Source organism: Notechis scutatus, chromosome 6, assembly GCF_049901735.1.
Source record: "Notechis scutatus isolate UNSWTSFEM ecotype Mainland chromosome 6, rNotScu1.2, whole genome shotgun sequence".
Taxonomy (NCBI): Eukaryota; Metazoa; Chordata; class Lepidosauria; order Squamata; family Elapidae; genus Notechis; species Notechis scutatus.
The window spans coordinates 11839701-11862938 of record NC_142014.1 but is presented as its reverse complement, the minus strand read 5'-3'; the positions used below and the strand labels follow the sequence as shown (position 1 = coordinate 11862938).

General features: G+C 36.6%; 1 protein-coding gene across 2 annotated transcripts in view; it reads left to right on the top strand.

Annotated features, from left to right (window-relative positions):
* Positions 1-23238, top strand: part of SLC13A1 (solute carrier family 13 member 1) — an 84132-nt gene that overhangs the window by 40292 nt on the left and 20602 nt on the right. The window contains exons 3-8 of one of the 2 annotated variants that reach the window (XM_087969376.1): positions 5221-5349; positions 6349-6485; positions 17677-17864; positions 17955-18006; positions 18098-18146; positions 22124-22284. In XM_087969376.1, coding sequence (XP_087825502.1) covers positions 5221-5349; positions 6349-6485; positions 17677-17864; positions 17955-18006; positions 18098-18146; positions 22124-22284 — 716 coding nt within the window. Of the gene's footprint in view, positions 1-5220; positions 5350-6348; positions 6486-17676; positions 17865-17954; positions 18007-18097; positions 18147-22120; positions 22285-23238 lie in introns of both variants that reach the window. The other variant, XM_087969375.1, reaches the window with a different exon arrangement.

The following is a 23238-nucleotide window of genomic DNA, read 5'->3' as shown; positions in this document are numbered from 1 at the left end:
AAATCAAGGCTCTTTTTCTGATTTTTCTTAATGTGATTTTGATGGATAAACTGAGAAGTCATCAATCAAAATATTTCATATGTTTTGAAATCACAGCTCCTGACAAAAATCCTAGAGAATTACATAGATCTTTATGTTTTAGTTTTGAAATCACAACTCCTCACAAAAATCCTAGAGAATTACATAGATCTTTATGTTTTAGTATGTTGGCATTTGAAGCCAATATGATTTGTGCATCATGACTTATGACAGGTTTTGTAGAAACCCACTCAATTGTGGTTTAATGAAAGTAAACCTTGACTTACTGTGTGAGCCTTGTCACAAACCTAAAATATGTTTAGTTGTGGATAGAAAATTACTAAGAACTGTGGAAGTTTCAAATTACATCTAAGGCAACAAGACTGAAAAAAAAACCTTACGGAGGGAATCCCTCATTTTGAAAGTATAACGAATGTCAGTTAATCCCGTCTTAATAGAATGAAATAAAGGAAAAGATGAAAATCATTTTTACAATTGCTATCATATATTCCAGAGAATATCCCCTGCCCTGATTCCTAGTTTACACCTTCAGACAAGGCAGAGTTTTAAAAGTATGACAGAGAATACCATACGAACCTTTCTTCCCCCAAAGAAGACATTTTCATGAATCTGAACTTGTTAAATTCTCATTTGTAATATTTGTATTCACAAAAAAGTATCATGTAGGCCCATATATCCTTTGGGATATATTCAAGCTTCAAGCATTCTTATTTCATTTTCCTTTGAAACAGCTGCATTTTCTTCACACTTCTCCTACATATCTCTTCTCTGGAGAGGTTTCTCACCAGCCTTTCCCTCTGTTTGATACCTTAAACTGCCTTCCACTTATTTTGATTTTAAAACAAAGTGCCATCTATCTATGGGCCATTGTATGGAGGTAGCTGGGAGATAGAATTCAGCAGGTATTGATTTTTGTTAATGCATTAGATGCTTTCAATACTAATTGATCAGTACCTTCTAAGTTCTATGTGCACCTGTGACTGATTCATGAGGACCAAGGTACCAATTAAGGATGCAGTTGCCAAGAATGCAGCCTAGACATTAAGAAAACATTACAGAGATTGCGTATGAATGCAGCATTTTCTATTTAACATCTTCTTGTGGCAGAAGGTTAAACCAAGCAAATAACAGCAGCTTGTCAACTGGACAAGTGTGGCTTTTTATCTGCCAATGTAATCAAGGCATTTGTCAGACATTAATAATGTAAATGAGTGAATTTTTGACTCCATGAAATTCTACAACAAAACTTGAGTTTTGAGAAGCTGTCAATTGTCATCCTGATCAATGACTGCACCAGTTTTATTACCCCCCCTAACTTTTTATGTCTATATATTTTCACAGTACTGCACAGTTCCTTTAAGTGGTAAAGGAGGGAAATAAATCTCCCCTAATGCAGATTTTCTCCCCATCATAATTAGTCATAACAGCATTTTTAGAGAAGTTATTTTGAGAACAAATAAAAATAGACTCCAAAGATTGAAAGGCGAATCTATCACATTCACGTAACATTCGTTTCTCTTCTCTAGTATCTTTTATATTATGAGTTTGCCGTGCACCAATATCAAATACACAATCCTTTAGGCCAGGGATGTCAAACTCGCGTCATCACGGCAGTGTCACGTGATGTATTGAGACTTTTTTTCCCTTCACTAAACCGGGAGGGGGTGGGGCCAGCACATGAGGCATCTGGCCCACGGACCGCGAGTTTGACACCGCTGCTTTAGGCATATAGATGTCTGTTTGGATATACAGGTAGTCCTTGACTGACAACCACAATTGAGCCCAAAATTTCTGTTGCTGAGACAGTTGTTAAGTGAGTTTTGCTCCATTTTACAACCTTTCTTGCCACAGTTGTTAAGTGAATAATTGCAATTGTTAACTTAGTAACCTGGTTGTTAAGTGCACCTGGGTTTCCCATTGAGTCTGTAGAGATTCTCACTCATCCAGGTCACGGTTGTCCCAAAGGTGCTTTTTCAAGAGGCAACTGGACTTTCTTGTTGTTGTTTTTCTTTGAAGACATTTCACTTCTCATCCAAGAAGCTTCTTCAGCTCTGACAGGATAGTTGGGAAGCTGTCTGCAAGGAATATAAATCCTTCCATTCCCCGCCTTCAAAGAAAAAAACAGTTGCCTCCTGAAAAATCACCTTTGGCTTCCTCATTGAGTGCTTGTCAGAAGGTTGCAAAGGGTGATCACATAATCCTATGAACCATCATAAATATGAACCAGTTGCCAAGCACTCAAATTTGACCACATGGCCATGGGGATGCTGCAATGGTCATAAGTGTGAAAAATGGTCATAAGTCACTTTCTTCAGTGCTATTGTAACTTTAAATCATCACTAAATGAACTGTTATAAGTCAAGGACTACCTGTATAGATGGATGCGATGGATATATAGAGCAACATATCTGTCAGAGAAACATATGTTGACATATGAAATGTGCGTTAAGCAGAGTCTCATTGTATATTTATGGAACCTGGTATCATTTATATAGCCATAATGTAGTTGGAAGGACACTCTTTGGATATTTTAAGTTAGGAAAAATGGGAAATATGATATAGTACTAAGAATAGTACAGATAGCAGTAAAGAATCTTACAACATATTGAGCTGTGACCTAGGAGCTATCAGTCTTAATTTTTCTTAGTTTTTCAGCTTGTATAGCTCTATCAAGTTCAGATTATTTCCCTTGAATTTTTTTAAAGTTTGCAGTAAAATATTCATGCATTTTGATGCCTATTTCTTTAAGCATCCACTTTTGTGTATGTATTATGTCTCTAACATAATATTGTCAAATATCTTTGACCAATATGAGGATTTTTACATTATTTTTACAAATTTATGTTTTTGTGAACAAACATTTCATGTAGGTGAGCTATCATTCTCAATGCTTATGCCATGCAAGATTCAAAAATAGCTATGTCTATGTATTAATTCAAACATGCAATGTTAAATAAGTGTTCATAAATTTGCCAGATGTGAGCTGAAAAATTCCTGGCAGGTAAAAGAAATTTTGATAACTTCTAATATCTAGGGGCCATCCATATTTGAACATATATATGTATATACCCATCTCAGTTGAGGGTTCCTTTATCCATGTACACAGCTGCAATTGTCATCTCTACGTGTGATTTGATACTGGTCTTTCTATAATTTTCTAAAAAACAATCCTTTGCATCATTTAAGTATGTTAATGTTTGATACCAGAGTTCTGATTCTTAGTCATTCTAAATCATCAGTAGTTATGCAGTAAAATTTTGCATGGCATCTTAAGAAATTAATCATTGTTCGGAAAATATGTGCTAAATATGTATTACTAGTCACAAAAGGCAGGTAACCTCTTACTGCACACTCTAGGTGGTTATATTTATTGTTGGATTTTCTTTTTAGAATATAATTCTGTAAAAATGAAAGTGTTATAAAAATGAGGTTTTATTACTGCCTTTTCAACATATTGCATGCAATAAAATAGAGATGAATAAATTTCTCTTGTTCACCGTCTTACTGAAATGTAGCTGTGCCTAAGAGATGGATAATTTAGTTTCAGGCAGAGAGAAGAACCTATGCTCAATCTGTTATTTAAATGATTAATCTTTCTGGCTAATCTTTCTTCTCTAGCGTATGTGCACAAGGATAGTTTAAGGCATCTTTCATGTAATGGAGAGAGAAGAAAAACTGGCCGTAGAAGCTTTAATGTGTATAGATTTTGTCTTTGCTTTGGTTTCTTGATGGTTTCTTTACAATTTTACTGAAAGCTGGTAACAAGTAGTGATTTCCTGTTTTTAATTACCACTCTGGGACACAATCTGTTACAGAGTGCTAAGGATGTTGAAAAGCAGACAAAAATGTTCCATCATTAAGAATGGATCTTAGGGTCCCAGTGACACATATATTACATAGCTCCATGGAGACTATCCTACGTATTTCCGCCCCAGAAGTTTTTAGAAGGGCGAACTGAACAAGCACGAAGAAACATATCCTCAATCCCATTTAGGACATTATGGTAGATCTCAGCCCAAGCATGCAGACTTCAGCAGATAGGAAGTATAGGAGAATGACTTCAAAACGGCTTGTGTCCTAGGGCAGGGGTCCCCAACCACCAGTCCCCCGACTGGTACCGGTCCGTGGATCATTTTTTACCGAGCTGCAAAACTTGGGCGCCGCCATCTTGTTTCGACAGCGCTTCCGGGTTTTCGGTTGCTTCCGGGTTTTTGGTTGGAAAGCGGCATTTGGGTGCTTGCGCCTTAGTTTCGTCGAAGGGGGGGGCAGCTTCGAATGAAGAGCCGTCCCGATGGCGGTGGAGTCTCACATTACTCAGGTACCGGTCCGTGGAAGAATAAATAATCGTGAAACCGGTCCCTGGTTCGAAAAAGGTTGGGGGCCACTGTCCTAGGGCATTCATTTTTGTTTGGTTTTTGAGGACAAAGCTTAAGCAAAAGAAAGAACTCCATGAAGGCACATCCCCAGAATATAAATCTTATATAACTGAAACCAAAACGAGGATAGTTGGCCTACAGACTGAAAACTGCCATTAGCACAATATTTTTTAAAATCACTTCTATATAGTTATCGGAGTGGTCCGGTGGCCTAGAGGTGGAGCTCTTACCTCACAATCAGGAGGCTGTGTGTTCAATCCTAGGTAAGAGGCAGATATTTTTCTCTCTTGGCACACTGAGAATATATCTGCTGAACAAAACTCCTCATTGGCGACAGGAAGGGTATCCAGCCATTAAACACTCTGCTAGCTCCATTCAGTTGCCCAGACTCCACCCTGCAAGGGATTATGGGGCCATTAGATGATGATGATGATGATGACGACGACTTCTATATAGTTATCAAACTAACTGCCCAGATAAGTGCATTTCAGTCAGCAGAATAGAGCATTACCATGAAATCACTTGATTTTAGTCCAAATAAACGTTATTCCCTTTCAGTAAGATAATGCGAAAGTTCAATTCAAATTGGCAGAAGGTTGTCATGGTTAACTTTTGTATGTAGAGGTTGGGTCAGCTTTGTTTACTGAAGGATTCATTGAAGCCTGCAGTTTGATAAGGTGTCTAAACTTTGTTGTACAACTGTATATTTGGAATTGTATTTTCTTTTTGGTTCTTTGGATTTTGTCACTTGGCTACAATTATTGTCTAATGTAAATCTAATTTGTTTTAAATTATTTTTATCTAGGAAGCAGAATGTGCATACACATTGTTTGTGGTTGGCGTCTTCTGGCTCACAGAAGCTTTGCCTCTGGCTGTTTCTGCATTAATTCCTGCTTTAATGTTTCCACTGTTTGGAATATTGTCTTCAAAAAAGGTATATCTCTTCTGTTTGTTTCTTTTTCTCTGTTGTTACTCCACCAGTCAGTCAATGTATATTTCAAAGATCACAATGCATGTACTCTCTTTGATGAAATGTTGGTTTATAATGTGCCAAATTCTAAAAGGAGGGCTATGAGATCTAAACTACAAAAATTCAGAGCACCACTAGGCCAATAAAGATACACAACTCTGATTCTTTGCTCCTGCTTAGTTGCTATTTGTGGGACCAATTTAATAATCCTACTAAAAAGCCCTGTTTACTTAGAACACATCTTGAAACCATCCTGACTTGCATTTATCTCTGCATCAGAGATGATTGTGATACAGAAATTTAAAACCGGAGCTAGTCTAGTACAATGGTTAATAAATAATACCAGACTAAAAACCAGGAAATTGTAAATTCTAATCCTGCTTTAGGCATGTAGCTGCTGGGTGACCTTGAGCCAGTTACTCTCTCCCAAGGCAGTGGCAAACCAATTCCAAAAAAACTTGCCAGGAAAACTGCAGGAACACAGACTGAGCAGGCTGCTCTATGAAGACACTTGCTTGCTTATAATACTAAAAACAAAATCACTTTTCATGAACTGAGCCATAGAATGGCACTGAGATCACTTAGACCAGCTTTGTTGGCTGGGGAATTCTGGGAGTTGAAGTCCTCCAGGCTTAAAGTGCCCAAGGTTGGAGACCCCTGACTTAGACAACTAAGATACTAAGAAGTGAATGAAACTTCCTAAACTCATAATCTAAATTTAGATTCCCTAATTCTTATTAGCCCAATCCATCTTAATTGTCTCATATTTCTCTCAGATGATGGGCATTGCAGCCACTAGCCTGCATCATTTTTTCCTCCAAAACTGCTTCATATATTTTTTGTTTTTGTTTTAAAAACTCTCTTTTTATTTCAATGCATTTTGATGAGCCAACGCATTTTGTGTTTTGAATACAAAAGTTGAAAAGCATGCACTTAGCTAATAAGACACATTTTGATTTTTAGGTGGCATCTGCTTATTTTAAAGATTTTCATCTGCTCTTGACTGGCATAATTTGCCTGGCAACATCAATTGAAAAATGGAATTTGCACAAGAGAATTGCCCTGAAAATGGTGATGCTGGTGGGTGTTAACCCTGCATGGTACGTAGCTCGCACGTGTGTATGTGTGAGTGTCTGTATGTATAAAGGTGCCATTGAAATTCCATTTGGCTCAGAAATGACTCTGCTTTGCAGCACAGTTGCCTCCTCTTTTCTTGATATTTTGTTGTCCATTAGCAACCACACACTGGAAAGAAATTCAACAGATGCTGCTTTAGTACAGTTCTACTATTACAAAGAGGATAAGAAACAACGGGGCAAGTTGAGCTGTAAGGCATTGGCTGTTTACATACCAGGATTACTGCTCTATTTGGCTGCTAAAGAGATTTGTTACGAGCAGCCTTTTGCTGAAATTTAATTATATGTATCATTGGGGCGAGAAGACAAGTCGCACATGAAATGCTTCTGTTATTGACGATAATGGTGGATGGCTTGGAACGAAATAGCAGACGAACTAGTGAACATCTCTGACTCATCCTCCTTAATGGCTGAGATTAGGCAACCCACGAGATCTTTCATACACTGCATCACTATTATTCAATTTATACTTTAGGTAGTTCCAGCAGCAATTTCAGACTCGGAGGAATATTCTGCCTTTTTCCCAATTTGCCGACTGTTCTTACAAAGAAGAAATTAAACCCATGCTGTGCTCTTTTTTATTGCTCTCAAGGAGTCAGATGGCCCCTACTGTCTCTTGTCAATCCCACCAGCAAGTTAAAAAGGAGTTTGTAAGCGCAGCAGCTTCCCTGAGTCTGAATTGCCAGTGGCTGCTGTGATGGGGAAGCAGTAAGCTGTCACTTACCGCTTTGATTGCAAATTAGCAATGTTAGCTAAAAAAGGAGCGTTTCCGCTCCTGGTGTTCGATGTGGGTGAACAGGAAGCCATGGTAAGAGCCGGTAGATGTGCTGATGCATTCCTACCAGCAAACAATATTCACACACACACAAAAAAGAGATGGGCCTTCAACTGCACAGTCACAGCAGCCATCTTGATATTTTGCACATGTGGGCATTCCTCTGGACACCATAGGATAGATCATATCTAGCCATTTGGGGTGATCTACAAAGCTAAGTAGGTTTAGCCTTGAATAGTGTTATTGTAGGAGAGGTCACTAGGAACCTTATGCCAATGTAGAATAACTAGTGTTTCTCAACCTTAGTCATGTTAAGTTGGGTGTGGGGAAATTCAGGGGTGAAGGCGGATATACGTATCCCATGATAATGTTGCAAGATCCAAACTGGGTCAGTCACCAGGATCAGAAGTTAGACTTCTGTTGGACCCCACCCTCGGGGAATCTCTCTCTAGCAGAGAATGTTCTCTGGGCTATTCTGTGTGTTGTATTTATATGGTGCCTGATAATGTAGTTGATTGGGTTGTTGATGGCTGGCTATTAAGTTTCTGGTTGTCGTTTTCTTGTGCTGCCAATTCCTCGTCTCCCAAGTACTTAAAGCTGGAGTTGACATCCATTCATCTTAAAGTGGCTAAGGTTGGAAAACACTGAAATAGACTAAAAGTACAACTTCTGTACTATCTTCTCAGAGAAATTTAAGCTACAGTTCTATAGATATGCATTTCAGTAGTTTCAATACTTAGTTATGTAAATTACACAGTTTCTTGAGACGTTAGTATTTTAAGTGTCATTTCACATGTACAGTGATTGTTTATTTCTCTTTGCAGTAATGTAAGTATATAATGTGAAATATTCAGAGCATATTTCAAACAAGAGTAATTGAGAGTAAGCAATATTTTTATTAGACACATATGGTTGCTCCAATGTCTAGAATTACAACCTAAACCTCATGATTTTGTGATTTCAAATTAGTAAAAAGTTCAGATAGAAAATAGAAAAATAAATAATACATTTACCTAAAGTTTCTTTTATAACCTGCTTATCTTCATACTATTAAATATATATACAGAATAAAACCCGAAAGTAATGACGATTTAGTGCTGCATCTAAAGCCTCACACTTCTTCTCCAAACATATGAGTGAGTGAACAAGTCACAAAGTTTAAATTTATTATACTTTTCGATTTAGTTTGGTCTGGGAATTTATATCAAGGAAACATTACAAAGTTAATAAGCTACAGCTGCCCCATGCATCTTTCCTTATCAGCTGTAATGACTTTTCCCAGAGGGAAGCTAAATAAATTGATCTTTCTGATGCTTATAATATGGTTTTTGGAATTAAACATATTTTAAATTCCTTCTACTGGAGATGACATATTCATCATAATTGACTCTTGCCTTTCAATTGTTGAGTCCTGCAACCATTCTTTTTCTCAGTCTCAATACCTTCATGTTGACATGCATTATATTTTATCAAGTCAGCATTTTTATCAAATTATATTTTGCACACTTTTCTGTAAGAGAAATGGAATATAGATTTGCCTTCAGATAGTATTTAATTTAACTGAATTAAATCAAATTAGTTTGCTAGGTTGGGCAGAGTTTTTATTATGCAATGGTATAATCATCAGTTGTAAATTTGTCAATGGACTCAAAACTTTTGGCAACAAATTGCTGTTGCATTTTCACAGAGAATTATTACCTTTAGTGGTATTCTTTAATATTATTGAACAAAGCTATTACCAAATTCAACAAAAGTTTTAAAAGAAAGACATGCTTAAGAAATTTATTAATAAATGCATATAGGTTAGACAACAGAAACTTACTCTGTTCACTATAGTTTGTGAATGATAGAATCAATGTTCATATATAGTAGACACGGAGAAAGTGACAAAAAGTATTTATGGAAGAATTGGAATTTAAAATGTAATGTGCATCACTAGTTATGGTAATTTAAATAATAAGGCTTTTATTAGATTAGAATTTTGGTTTTGCAATAATGAAGTTAGTTTTGAAATTATATTGCTTATACCTTCATTATTCTTTTTTACTTATTAAAAAGTCTGGATACTAATGGAATTGACCTTCACTTGATAGCAGGAAAGCGTTTAAGCAGTTTATTTAAAGCTACTGGATAGCACTTGTTATAAGCAAAAGAGTATTTGTAGAAACACTCATAAAGTAAAACCTATGGATCCTGCCAATATTGTACACTACTAGGATCCAATATGTATAAGTAGAAACCTGAATTGTTTAAATGTGGTGATTTTAATAGCAAAAATGTCAGTTTTTCATATTCGGAAGAGTAAGGCATTGTAAATAGCATATAGGAGTGCCAGACATATTCATCTTGAATGTTGTTGAAACTGTCAAAAACAACTGCATACACACACACACACACACACACACACACACACAACCCCCTGGAGATACAGTTTCACAAATTCAAACATATTGCTGCCTACAAATCTTTTCTTTTTGTAAGGAATACTAATATTTTTGAAATTACGGTTCTAACATTTTTTCCCATTCTCAGCTCCTGGCCCATCTAATTGTCAAAACTATCCAGCTACCCCAGATTCTCTCCAAGTCACTGCCTCTACAGATTTGTAAAGGGAGATCATGTGTGTAGCAACATGTACTGTTTTCAAGAAATTGTGTTCCATTGCTCTTTGTTGTGCTGGTGATCAGTCAGATATTCAATGAAATGTGTTTGTGAACTGATATATGTGCCCATGTCTATGTGTGCGTAGATTGATAACAAAAAAATGATTTAGATACTTGGTGAACTGAAATGTTAGCAAAGAAAGCCAGCTGCTTGGTAGGATTTATGATTAGAGAATTACTTGTTGTATAGCAAAAACCAGTGACCTTTTGAGGGGTGGGAATGTCAAGCAATGGGCACACTTTGTGGAGTTGACAGACTAATGAGAGAGTCACAGAGTTAGTGAGGATATAGAAGCATGTGGGTTTGAAGGACACTCGGGGTGCTTCTATTTTGAAATTGTGACTTGTTTGTCATGAGCAAAATTGAAAATCTCATTTATTTCCTATTTCAAAATAGAAAGAAAACCTCTACCTACACTTTTCCGTTGTGTTGGAAGGGCTCTTGAAGGAGTTAGGGGTTGCTTTCTCCATCCTTGCTATATGGACTCATTAAAAAGCTAAAAGAAATACAGGTAATCCTTGACTTCCAACCACAATTGAACCCAAAATTTCTGTTGCTAAGCAAGACAATTGTTAAGTGAATTTTTCCTTGTTTTATGTCATTTCTTGACGCTGTTGTTAAGTGAATCCCCGCAGTTGCTAAATTAGTAACAGGGTTGTTGATGAAATGTGGCTTCCTCATTGACTTTGCTTGTCAGAAGGTTGCAAAAGGTAATCCCAGGAACATGGGACACACTGCATCTGTCACAAATATGAATCAGTTGCCAAGTGTTTGAATTTCGATCACTTGTCCGTGGAGATGCTGCTACTTGTCATAAATTTGCTGTTGTAATGTTGAACGGTCACTAAACAAACTGTTGTAAGTCAAGGATTACTAGAGGCTCTAATCCATACAGTAGTTATCTATGCTGACTGTCCTTTCACAACTTTTCTTCTCTCTTTTCCGGTGGAAAAGTAGAACCTCCAGGAAAAAGAAATACTAATTAAAAAACACATACAACTTCTTTTTACCAGATTTCAAACTAACAACCTACTAAAGGTAAAAGTAAAGGTTTTCCCTGTCCAGTCTTCTCTGTTTCTTAACCAAGGGAGCCAGCATTGTCTGAAGACACTTCTGTGGTGATGTGCAGGCGTGGGATTCTACCGGTTCGGAACGGTTCGTGAGAACTGGATGTTAAATTTGCATCTGGTTTGCTGAACCGGTATTTGAACCAAGTGGCTGGCCCTGCCCACCTCACCCTGCCCCTCCCAGGAGTCTCCACGCACACATTTTCGGTGCAGGTAAGTGTAGGATCTGCACGGAGTTTCTGGGAGTGACAAAATGGGCCTTTCGTAAGGGCTGGAAGTAAGTCTGGAAGCTGGTCTGTTTCCGGCTTCCGGAGGGCCTCCTGAGTCTGAGGAGGCCATTTTTGCCCTCCCAGAGGCCCAAGGGAAGCCTCTGGACCCTTGGGAAGGTGAAAAATGGCCCTCCCGGAAGTTCTGGTAGGCCACAACCACATGGCCACGCCCACCCAGCACCTGGGAAGTGAACCGGTTCCTGGGAATCCCACATCTGGTCATGTGGCCAGAATGACTATATGCCAAAGGCACACAGTACGCTGTTCCCTTCCCACCAAAGTGTTTTCTTATTTATCTACTCGCATTTGCATGATTTCAAACTGCTAGGTGGGCAGGAGCTGAGGCAAGTAATAGAAGTTCACCCCTTTGCATAGGATTCAAGTCTTGAACCCAGGCTGTCAGTGTTCCAGGTGACAAGCTCAGTGTCTTGAACCAGTGAGCTATCATGCCCCCTAACAAGCTACTATTTATAAAGTATCACTACATAACCTTTGTTTGGTTATAGCACTACTGCTAAAGCAAATTCTTGATTCACTTTTCCTGTCTCTCCAAAGTAGGCAATAAATAAAAACGGACAGGAGAACTCTGGAGGACATAAGGAGAAAAAGAATATTCCAAAATTGCAGCACGAAAGTGCATTTCACATTTGTGATGGGAGGAAGATGCCACATCATCCATTCCTGCCCTCCCCAAAAAAGTATTGGCCTTTTGAGTAACAAGACAATTTGCAGATGCATATAATCCTGAGTAATGACATATTTAATGTATTTATATACAGTATCTATATATCAAGTCTTCTATGGTTTCTGCCCATCTGGTACAATCCAACAGAGTGAGATTAATTTTTGCAATTTAGGAAGCACATTTCTTCTGTAGAGCCACCTGCCTTCTGCAATGAGATCCCCCAAGAGATTCGTACATTTCCAAATTTGATGATAATATTTACCCTGCCCTTGGGTTACAGTGGATGGGATTCCCCTGTGTTGTTTGCTTCATTGTTGGATTGCCATCTTCCGATTATCTTGTAGTGATTTTTATACTCTTTATGATTAATTTTCTGGCTTTTTTTGTTATTTTATTGTAGTGAGCCACTCAGAGTCAGTTGGAGTTGGGCAGCATCAAAGTTGAATAGAATAATTAAAATAAGATTCATTATATTGATTTAACTGGATCTAGATCAAGGAGAGATCAAAAGCAAGGATTGGGAGAAGACAGAAACATTCATTTGCATTTTTATAATTACATGCATAATTCATCCTCATCCACAATCTCTTGCAAAAGTAGTTATAACCCATTTTTTTTAATAACCTATAATAAGCTGATATTATCCAGTTATAACCCATTATAAGCTGATATTATCCAGAATTTAAGCATGGCCTAATAACTCTTGGTACTCATACAGTGGAAGAACAAAAGAGTTCTCTTAGTTTATCAGCCAACAGAGGAATGGCACCTGTATCAATCAGAAAGCCAGCTACAGCCCTCAGGAAGCAAATACTGTCTGTTTTTACTGTTGGGATTTTCACAAAATCATAAAATGCTAAGCTTTGGTATGAAATCAGTGGATAGCAGTTGATAGTAGTTATAGGCCTCCTGCAAAGTCTCTTGGAAATATTTGGTGGTTGTCACGGAGATGATGAAAAGATACTTAATCACCTAACAAGGTGTTAGCAATAATTTAACAGTAACTGAGAACCCATACTCAGTTTAAAATGTGCAACATAGCTCTGTTGTTTCATACTGCAAAAAAAAAAAAAAACCCCACAAACCACTATTTAAAGTTGTTTACAAACATATAATATAATTGATGTATATTATCCTCTTTTTTTTAAGCTAATAGTATATCAACGGCTTTTTGTTTTAATTCAAAGCTCCTCAAATGATGATTAGTAATTTAAAAAATACGATACATGTGGTCAGAAATGGGGGTGGGGGACCCTGAAGGCTGTTTCCTAAAATTAATTTTAATATAATGTATATATTTTATAATTTATAAATACTTATTATTTATAAGATAACCCAATAATTATTTTACCCTACTTGTTTAGGATTATTTTTGTTTTGCATGCTTGAAATTAAAAATTGGCCAGGTTTATGTTAGTACATTAACATATTAGAGAAGTGTTTATGTAAAACCTTCTGTGTGCCAGACTTCCTATTTATATAAGGAGTGCCCAACCTTTGTAGGTATGAGATCCAAACACAACTTTGAACAGTATTCCAGGGGCTATGCTGTAAAAGGGACTGGGACAAAATATTTTAATAATAATAACAGCATAACATAATGGAGTTGAAAGGGACCTTAGAGGTCTTCTAATCCAACCCACTGCTTAAGCAGGAGACTCTTTACCAGGGTGGAATTCAAATTATTTAACAACCAGCTCTGTGGGCATGGCTTAGTTGACGGGTAAGGCTTGGTGGTCATGTGACTGGGTGGACGTGACTTGGTGGTCATGTGACTGGCTGGGCATCGCCAACTCAACATCACTCACATCGAGGGGTGCTTCTCGCCTGGTCTCTCATGACTGTGGCGATGCTGCAACAGTCATAAGTGTGGAAAATGGTCATATGTCACTTTTTTCAGCGCCATTGTAACTTTGAATGGTCACTAAATGAACTGTTGTAAGTCAAGGATTACCTGTACAAAAATACAAAAAGCTTCTTTGCTTGCAAAAAGCTGCCCTAAATACCAATCATTAAATTAAAAATACCTGCAAGCCAGAGTTACAAATCAGGGAGGTTCAGTTGACTTCACAATACTTACAGCTTGAGTCAATTCAACTTTGTGAAATTAATTGCCTAGGATGAGCTGGCTGTTCTTACTGCATGATTTAGCGTACATCTGAAAAAGCAAAACAAAACAACAAAAACAAAAAGTTGCTGCTGTTGCATTGTTAGAATAAGATTTCGGGAGAAATTTGTTTTATCACTGAGCCACGGTGGCGCAGTACTGCAGGCCACTTCTGCTGACTGCCAGCTGACTGCAATTTGGCAATTCAAATCTCACCAGGCTCAAGGTTGATTCAGCCTTCCATCTTTCCGAGATGGGTAAAATGAGGACCCAAATTGTTGGGGGCAATATGCTGACTCTGTAAACTGCTTAGAGAGGGCTATAAAGTGATATATAAGTCTAAGTGCTATTGCTATCTTACTATAACGATCCTTTGATTACATCCTGACTGATAAGAGTATTGGGATTTCTTTCTTTCTTTTTTGTTAATTAGAATTAGAATTCTTTATTGCCCAAGTATGACTGGACACACAAGGAATTTGTCTTGGTGCAAATGCTCTCAGTGTACATAAAAGAAAATACATTTGTCAAGAGTCAAAATCATAAGGTACAACACTTAATAGTCGTAGGGTACAATAAGCAATCAAATCATACTAGGAAACAGTCAATATAAATCGTAAGGATACAAGTGACAAAGTTACAGTCGTACAGTCGTACAGTCACAAGTGGGAGGGGATGGACGATAAGGAGTGATGAGAAGATTAATAGTAATAGTAGTGCAGACTTTGTAAATAGTTGGACAGTGTTGAGGGAATTATTTGTTTAGCAGAGTGATGGTGTTCAGGAAAAAACATGGAGTCATGCAAGCATTTTCCTAACATTAGGAAAAACTGTTAAAATAATTTTTCATAAGTTTAAATAAGTCTACTCATTACTCATTACAATGATTGAAGTAATTTTCATCCTCACAGATTTCAAAGATCTTTATAGTCTTTAACAATTACTTAGGCTAATGCTGCTTGGTGTAAATTAAAACACAGTGTATTCATACACAGTAATCATTAATTGTATTAAAAATGGGGCAATATCCCAGATTGAATTTGTCCCAGAATTGCCTTTCATTTGCATTGTATTATGGGAGCAATTGTACAAAATTGTTCAAGGTTATCCCAATGAAAAGGCGAGTCAGTGCCTGCTGTTCCATGTAGAATATGATTTGATGCATTTTCATTTTGGCACATTGCTGAAAATTCTTATGCTAGACTCTTTCCTATATCAAACAAAAATACAGTACTATCAGCAACTGTAGTTGTGTGAGTAACTGAGCAGGTGTTCCAAGGATATAAATTTCTCAGTTGGAAAAGAAACTTCAGGAGTTGGCAGTAAAAGCTTATTGGAAGGCCGTGGCAATCTAACTAGAAGATTTCATATCATTCTTGGAGAATCTTTATAGAAAAGAATTAGTTGGACTGGGATACAAGAAACTAAGGCAGAAGCCATAGCCATTTGGTACCAAGGAAACTCCACAAAAATGAATGGGATCATTTCCTCTGTGTGTGTTTTAAAAAAAGTCAAGGAGTCATGTTATAAATGCACTATCAGAGTCTTACTCCCCTTTTACATACACAGCAGGTATTCAGCAGGTTCTGACTAGTTCTGGAGAACCGGTAGCAGAAATTTTGAGTAGTTCAGAGAACCAGCAAATACCACCTGTGACTGGAGTCTTTACAGTATCCTTCCCCTGCCAAGCCCACCAAGCCACGCCCACAGAACTGGTAGTAAAAAAAATTGAATCCCACCACAGATACATAGGGCTTTGATCATGTGGTTGAAGTGATAACTCAACATTTTTGTTCCATCCCCAATACACACTTGAAATCAGATAAAATACAAAGCAAGATTCCAACCCCCCCAAACAGTAGAAACATACAGCACAACCATCAGATGATGATGAAGCAAATTCCTAATTGTACACATGGAATGATTTGATTTTTCAAAAATGAAGGCAAATATACATGTCCCAGGATAATGTTGCAAGATCCAGTGTTGGTCAGTCACTGGGACCAGAGGTTTACTCTTCAGAGTTTTTGGACTTGTTCTGGTGTCCATCATCAGGGAATTTCTCTCTACTGGAATGTGTGCTTTGGGCTATTCTATGCATCACATTTATGTAGTGGCTTCCTATTGGTTGATTGGTGTGTTGATGGCTGGTAATTGACTTATGTTGCCAAGTCCAAGATTTGATTTCTACTATTTGTTTCCAAACAGAAAAGTGATACCTTTATACAAGTCTGTCTGTTTTGATGCACCAGAAAAAAAAAGTTAAGAAATGGCCTAATATGGAAAATGTAGGGACCTTAAAGGTCAATAATAATTAATTTGAAATATGGAAAATTGTAATAATTTAAGGTATTTCAGTAATACTTCTTTACACATTTGTGCATTTCAAACATCATAAGCATTGATGATGCAACTCTAGTGCGTTGAAAATCATTACCGAAGTCAGCTCTGCACCTTTCAGGTTCCAAATACATTTTTATAACAAAAGTCTTTAAAAGTAGAATCCCAATTACTGAATCTATTATTTGTAAATCTTGTCTTTACCAGAATGTAGACTAGTGATAACTTTTACATTATGGTATAAATTTAGAGCATTGTACATTCATGAACTGTCAGTTCTATCAAATCTATTCAGCTATTCAGTGTGGGAAAACCCAATGAATCTTCAAATGGATTCAGAGTCATCTTGATTCAGTTCAATGCATTAAATTCATCTGCTCATTCAAATTTGGCAAATATTATTCAAAGGGGCTTTGGTTATCTTTTTCTGAGAAAACTCACATAACTTGAAAAAGTCACGTGACTTGAATTTATTGGGCAGTATCTTTGTAGTACTTTTTTCTCTTCTTTTGCCTCCAGAAAGTGATGGTATTTCATCATGCTTGCTTGCTTCTCTCCCATGATTAAATGATTTCACTGAGATCAACAAGTTCTGTTACAGATACAATTGGGTTCTAGGTTATTTTAATATTGATATATATGAAAGTATAGTCAATTGAAACACATATATTATCAATGCATGATATAAAAAGAATAATAATTGATTCCACTATTGTGTGAAAATTTCATGTGTAGAACACTTGTGAAAAACCATCAAAGTCTGAAAACTGAATATGTTGATAATTCAATTTCTACATGTTCTCTTATTCATTGTTTTTTATTTTTTTATGGGCACTTCTGTACATCACCTGAAGGTCCATATGCTAAACTGTATGGGTAAAGGGAGGGCTGCAGCTTGTGTCAACACATTGCATGCAAACCCATGGTTTGGTCTGCTGAAAATCCAGCCATACTTGGGAAACCCTTGCTTCAACCATCAGAGAATCATTGGCAGTTAGTGTAAACAAAACTGAGACAGATGAGTAAGAGGTGACATTCTACTGTTATCTTCTTAGAATCCAGTTCTGCTTGAATGGCCAAAGTGCTAAGTTAATCGGTTCATACTACAGCTACATAGAGAAAGGAATTATAAATTTTAGTAGAGGATCCAGGAGGTGCTAACTCAAATTATTTTTAATAGTCTTATTATAATTACTTTATATTGAGTGTTAATAGCAGACATAGATGGACTTTTCACTATTATTTCAGGCTCACCCTTGGTTTTATGATCAGCTGTGCATTTCTATCGATGTGGCTTAGCAACACTTCTACCGCTGCTATGGTAATGCCAATTGTAGAGGCGGTGGCTCAGCAAATCACTAGTGCAGAAGCTGAAGTAGATGCAATGGATATGACATATGCAAATGGAACCACTAATCCTGCCCTGGAACTTGAAGGTGAGTCATTTCAACCCATTTTTAACTTCACTTGAGCAAAAAAAAAAAAAACAACCCCTTCATTTGAACTTTTTGTTTTTGTTTTCACAGAAAACATTAGTGAGTGTGAAGCAGATGATTGGAAATCCACTAAAATTGAAGGGTAATATAAATAGAGAAAGAGGAAGATATTTATATGGTTTACCATTTTTATTAGCACTAAAATTATTACTACTGCAAATATTTCTTTCCAGATACAGCAATGGCACTGCTCAAGCTGTGTGTGACATTGAAAATGAAAAGGTACTTAAAATAATTTATCCTACTTGTTTTAAAAATTATAATAGCTATTACAGTCAGATGAACATGTTATGGTTTCAGTTATATAGTCAATTGAATAATATTATAATATTATATTATAATAATAATAGACGCAATCTACATAGACTTCTGTAAAGCCTTTGATTCAGTGGTACACGACAAACTACTCCTAAAAATAAAATCCTATGGTATCTCTGGACAACTGAATAACTGGATAGAAGCATTCCTGTCAAACAGACAACAAATGGTCAAAATCGGGAGCGTCCTATCAAATCCAGTACCTGTCAATAGTGGTGTCCCCCAGGGCAGTGTTCTAGGACCAACTCTCTTCATACTCTACATAAACGACCTCTGTGATCATATTAAGAGCAATTGCGTTCTCTTCGCTGATGATGTAAAGCTGTTCAATACCACAGACAATACTGCTACCCTACAAAAAGATCTTGACTATGTATCTGAATGGTTAAACAAATGGCAACTTCAAATCTCAACAAATAAATGCTCTGTCCTACATATTGGCAAAAAAAATCAGAAAATAAAATACAAGCTGAATAGCCAAGATCTTGTTGATGACCCAAGCGCTGTAAAGGACCTTGGAATACTCACCTCTAATGATCTAAGTGCTAGAGCCCACTGCAACTACATAGCCAAAAAGGCATTAAGAGTTGTTAACCTAATCCTACGTAGCTTTTTCTCTGGTAATATCACACTACTAACCAGAGCATACAAAACATTTGCTAGACCAATACTCGAATACAGTTCATCAGTCTGGAACCCTCATTACGTATCTGATATTAACACAATTGAGAAAGTCCAGAAATATTTCACAAGAAGAGTTCTCCACTCTTCTACTCGTTGTAGAATACCTTATGCCACCAGACTTGAAATTCTAGAACTAGAAAACCTTGAATTACGCCGTCTTCGGTCTGACTTAAACATGGTATATAAAATCATACATTGCAATGTCCTACCTGTCAATGAATACTTCAGCTTCAACCATAACAACACAAGAGCACACAATAGATACAAACTCAAAGTAAACCGCACCAAACTTGATTGCAGGAAATACGACTTCAGCAATAGAGTGGTCAATGTCTGGAATACTCTACCCGACTCTGTAGTCTCTTCCCCAAACCCCAAAAACTTTAACCTTAGACTGTCTACTATTGACCTCACCCTTTCCTAAGAGGTCTGTAGGGGGCGTGCATAAGCGCACCAACGTGCCTACCGTCCCTGTCCTATTGTTTCTCTTATTCTTTTATTTTTCTTATATGTACCCATTTCATGTATTCACAACTATGTATACACTTATACTTATTATCTTGTAAACAATTGGCAAATCAAATAAATAAATAAATAAATAAATAAATAAATAAATTATATAATTATTAATATGAAGCAGTGTGACATCTACAATGTTTCCCTGATTTTCCAGATAAGTTAAAACATGCAGGTGGCCTGTTGTTCCAATTCCAAAGTAATATGCATTTTAGGACAAAGGATAACATCTCAAAGTCATGTTTAAAAATTCAGCTTCCTCAGAAGTTGGGGCATTTTATTTATTCCTAATTAAGTTATTACCATTCTATGTATCAATATTCCCAACATTATTATTATTTATTACATGTATATGCTGCTCACCTCACAGTTTCAGATGATTCCAAATGACTTACAATATAAAACATATTTAAAAAAATACAAATATAAAAAGATTAAAATTACAAAAAGTTATGGCTAACTAAAAAAAACTAAGGGTTTGGAGCGGAGAAGTAGTGGTGCTTTCTCTACTAGTGCACCAGCCACTCCAGCCAACTGTTTTCTCTTTGAGGGCTAAGTGCCTATTGGCATAGCCAAGGTTTAAGGCATTTCCTGAAGGCCAGAAGATGCAGCATGATGTTCCAAAGTGGGGACGGGACATGGCAGAAAAAGCTCTTCTCCCGAACTCTGCCAGATGCAATTCCTTGGCTGACAAGCCAACATGCGTGGGGTGGGCCAATCCCATTGGGGAAAGACAGCTCCTCAGATACTCTGGATCCATGCCATAGAGGGATTTAAACTGACACCTTGAATTGGATCCAGATTGGATCCAGCCAGTGCAACATGTTGCCCTCCACAAACAGCACATTGAACTACTGTTCTTAACAATTTTCACAGAGTCTCTACATCAGGTACAATAGCAGACTTCCTGGAGTTGATGTAGTATATAGTTCAACATACTTGAAATGCAATAATTTGCTGTTTTGTTGTTGTTGTTGTTGTTGTTGTTGTTGTTGTTGTTGTTGTTATTGCTGTTGTTGTTGTGTTAGGAATATAAGTCACCCAACAGGTATTTGGGTTAGAAATATATAAACCAGGATAAACATTTTAGTACTATATCTTTAAGAGATTGCAAAAACTGCAATTGGGTGTGGTTTTCCAAACGGCCATAAGATGGAGCCAGAAACCTGGGTTGTTTAGTCTTAGTCTCAGAAGAGAGTGTAAGTGTATCTCTGTTTTCTTCTGTTGGAAAGTATTGCCGTTGCTCCATTTCTTCTAATTGACTGATATTACTGGATTTAATGTAAGTCTGATACTGAACTGTTTTTGACACTGGAATTTGATATTTGGATTATCCCTGGATGAAAACTGACTGATTTTACCTGTGAATGACTTTGGACTGCCTATTTTGGACTTTGCTTAACGTTTCTGGAAGTAAAAACCTACATTTACTGTACAGTGTATCTGTGTGCTGTATGTGTATTATTCAAACACTCCTCTCAAATACGTCTCCCTGTATGCGCTCATTCTCCTAACGGGGAATTACCTCAACCTGTTGTTTTTGTTTTTGAGGTCTGCCTCTTCACTTCTGCATTTCAGCTATTAATGGACTTTTCCAGTTCCTATTTCAGCTGCCTGTAGTAGCATCTTATCTGCTATTCATACTCTGCTACTATACCATGATTTCACTCTGTTGTCTAATTCTAATTCACTTTTGTCTAACTCTAATTAATCTTCAATTTAATCCTGGCCCAGCTCTATTATTCTTGCAAGAAGAAGTATCAAAATTTACTTCAAACACCTGTAAAATGGTGATTCATGAATCTTTATATGAAGACAAGGATTTTTTTTTCCAGTTAATCAGCTAATTCAAATCACAGAAATAATTAATGCAAACAAAATCAGTAGCAGGTCAGATACAGTATAATTCAAGGTTTGGATGTGAGATGAGTATGAAATTTACTCTATCCTAATGATTAATTTCTATTTATCCTATTTCTAGCGGGATGTTGTATTTTGACGTATGTATTGTACTGATTATAGTGGCAAATTTCCAATTTCCTCTAGTTGCTGTGCATGCTTTAACTTGTTTGATTTGAATTGTCTTTTTCTCTTTAATAATATGGAAGTAATTTAATCAATCCCTATGGAGATAGTAGACATTTGGCAATACTTTCCTATTAAAATGCATTTTCCATGACTTTCAAAGGAAACAGAGAGGCATTTCCACTCTAGTTTGACCATTTCATCTAGCTGTTAATATACTGAGATTTGAATTACTGGGCAAATTGTGAATTATTAACTTATTATTTGAAAATGAAAATTATGAGCTTGTAGTGAAAGCTACTATATAAAAGACTTTTCACCGTGCAAAGACCTTTGAGTATCATCAGACCTTTTATTCTTGGCTAATTTAACATTTTTAGAGTTTATATCGAGAATGAAGGGCTTAAATGTAATCAAAAGGGAAACTAGGAACTTAGGGATATGACTTGATTTTTGCATGTTCCTCAGCTATCTTTTTTTTCCTCCTTATTGAAAGAACAGTTAGGGAAAATGGAAGAGTTACTTCATTCTGGATATTCCTAAACTCTGAAGAATTTTCAGAAAAAAAAAGTTTAACCATTTAACTAAAGAAGGTTGGTTTTAATAGGCTAATATGAAAATTGTTGATTGTATTTATTTGACTTCTCTTTAAGCAGAATTCAGAACTGAGCCAGTCTGAAAGACGATACCGGAACAAAAAAGACCACATGATATGTAAAATAATGTGCTTGTGTGTTGCCTATTCATCCACTATTGGAGGACTGACTACCATCACTGGGACATCAACCAACTTAATATTTGCAGAACAATTCAATACGTAAGAAAATCAGTTAAAATGTTTTGTTCCTAAATTTAAATAATTTAAATTCTGCTCTTCTATCCATTTAGGTTAATTTGTGTCAGTGCAGTGCTTTCCAATAATTTAACATTTCTCCATTTGGATGTTAATGCTAATGAGAGATCCTACATCATAAAACTCTGGTTTTATAGGGAAGAAGTAAGCAAAAGTGTTTTCTTCACTGTTGTATCCCTGTTGTATCCCTGCTAACCAAGCAGAAGGCTTGAGCCCTGTATTCAAATTTGGAGCTCTTCACTTGCCCAAAGCTGTTTCTATTGGGAAATGCTCTTTCTTAATCCTTTTTGCATTCCTGGTCATACCCAGAGCTTACCACATTATAATGTATTTAGCTAATTCAAAAGACCTTCATGTCAGATCATATACATCCCCAATAGAATAATTATCCATTTAAGTAATTTACTTTACCCTGCTCTTGTACATTAAGTGCCTGTATCATATTACCTTTGTTAACCAATTATGGCAAAATTAATTACTGTTTAAATGAACCGCAGTCATTATTTAGGTGTTTCTAAGTACTCAAGGCATAATTTCTTTGCTCATTATGATATCTGTGGGAAGGAATGCTCAACTTCATTTCATATTAAGAACAGCACCCCTTCATAATTTTCTCCCAGTTCTTTAAATGTTTAACTGCTTAGATTACACTCTGTACAAATAGGAGATAAAATATTACCACCAGGACTAGCAGCCATAGAAGATTCCATGACATTCATAAAAACATAGTGTAATAGATGTAAAGGGCATTACACAATTCAGAACAACAGAATAATAAATCTGTAATCTTGGTTGAAATAATTATTTGTCAAATTGGCTACCATTCCTTCCCTCCTCCTCCTCCTTATTTTTTATTAATACATTTGAAAATGCTGGAGCATTTTCAAAAATATTTCCTAAATGATTTTGGCCTCATGA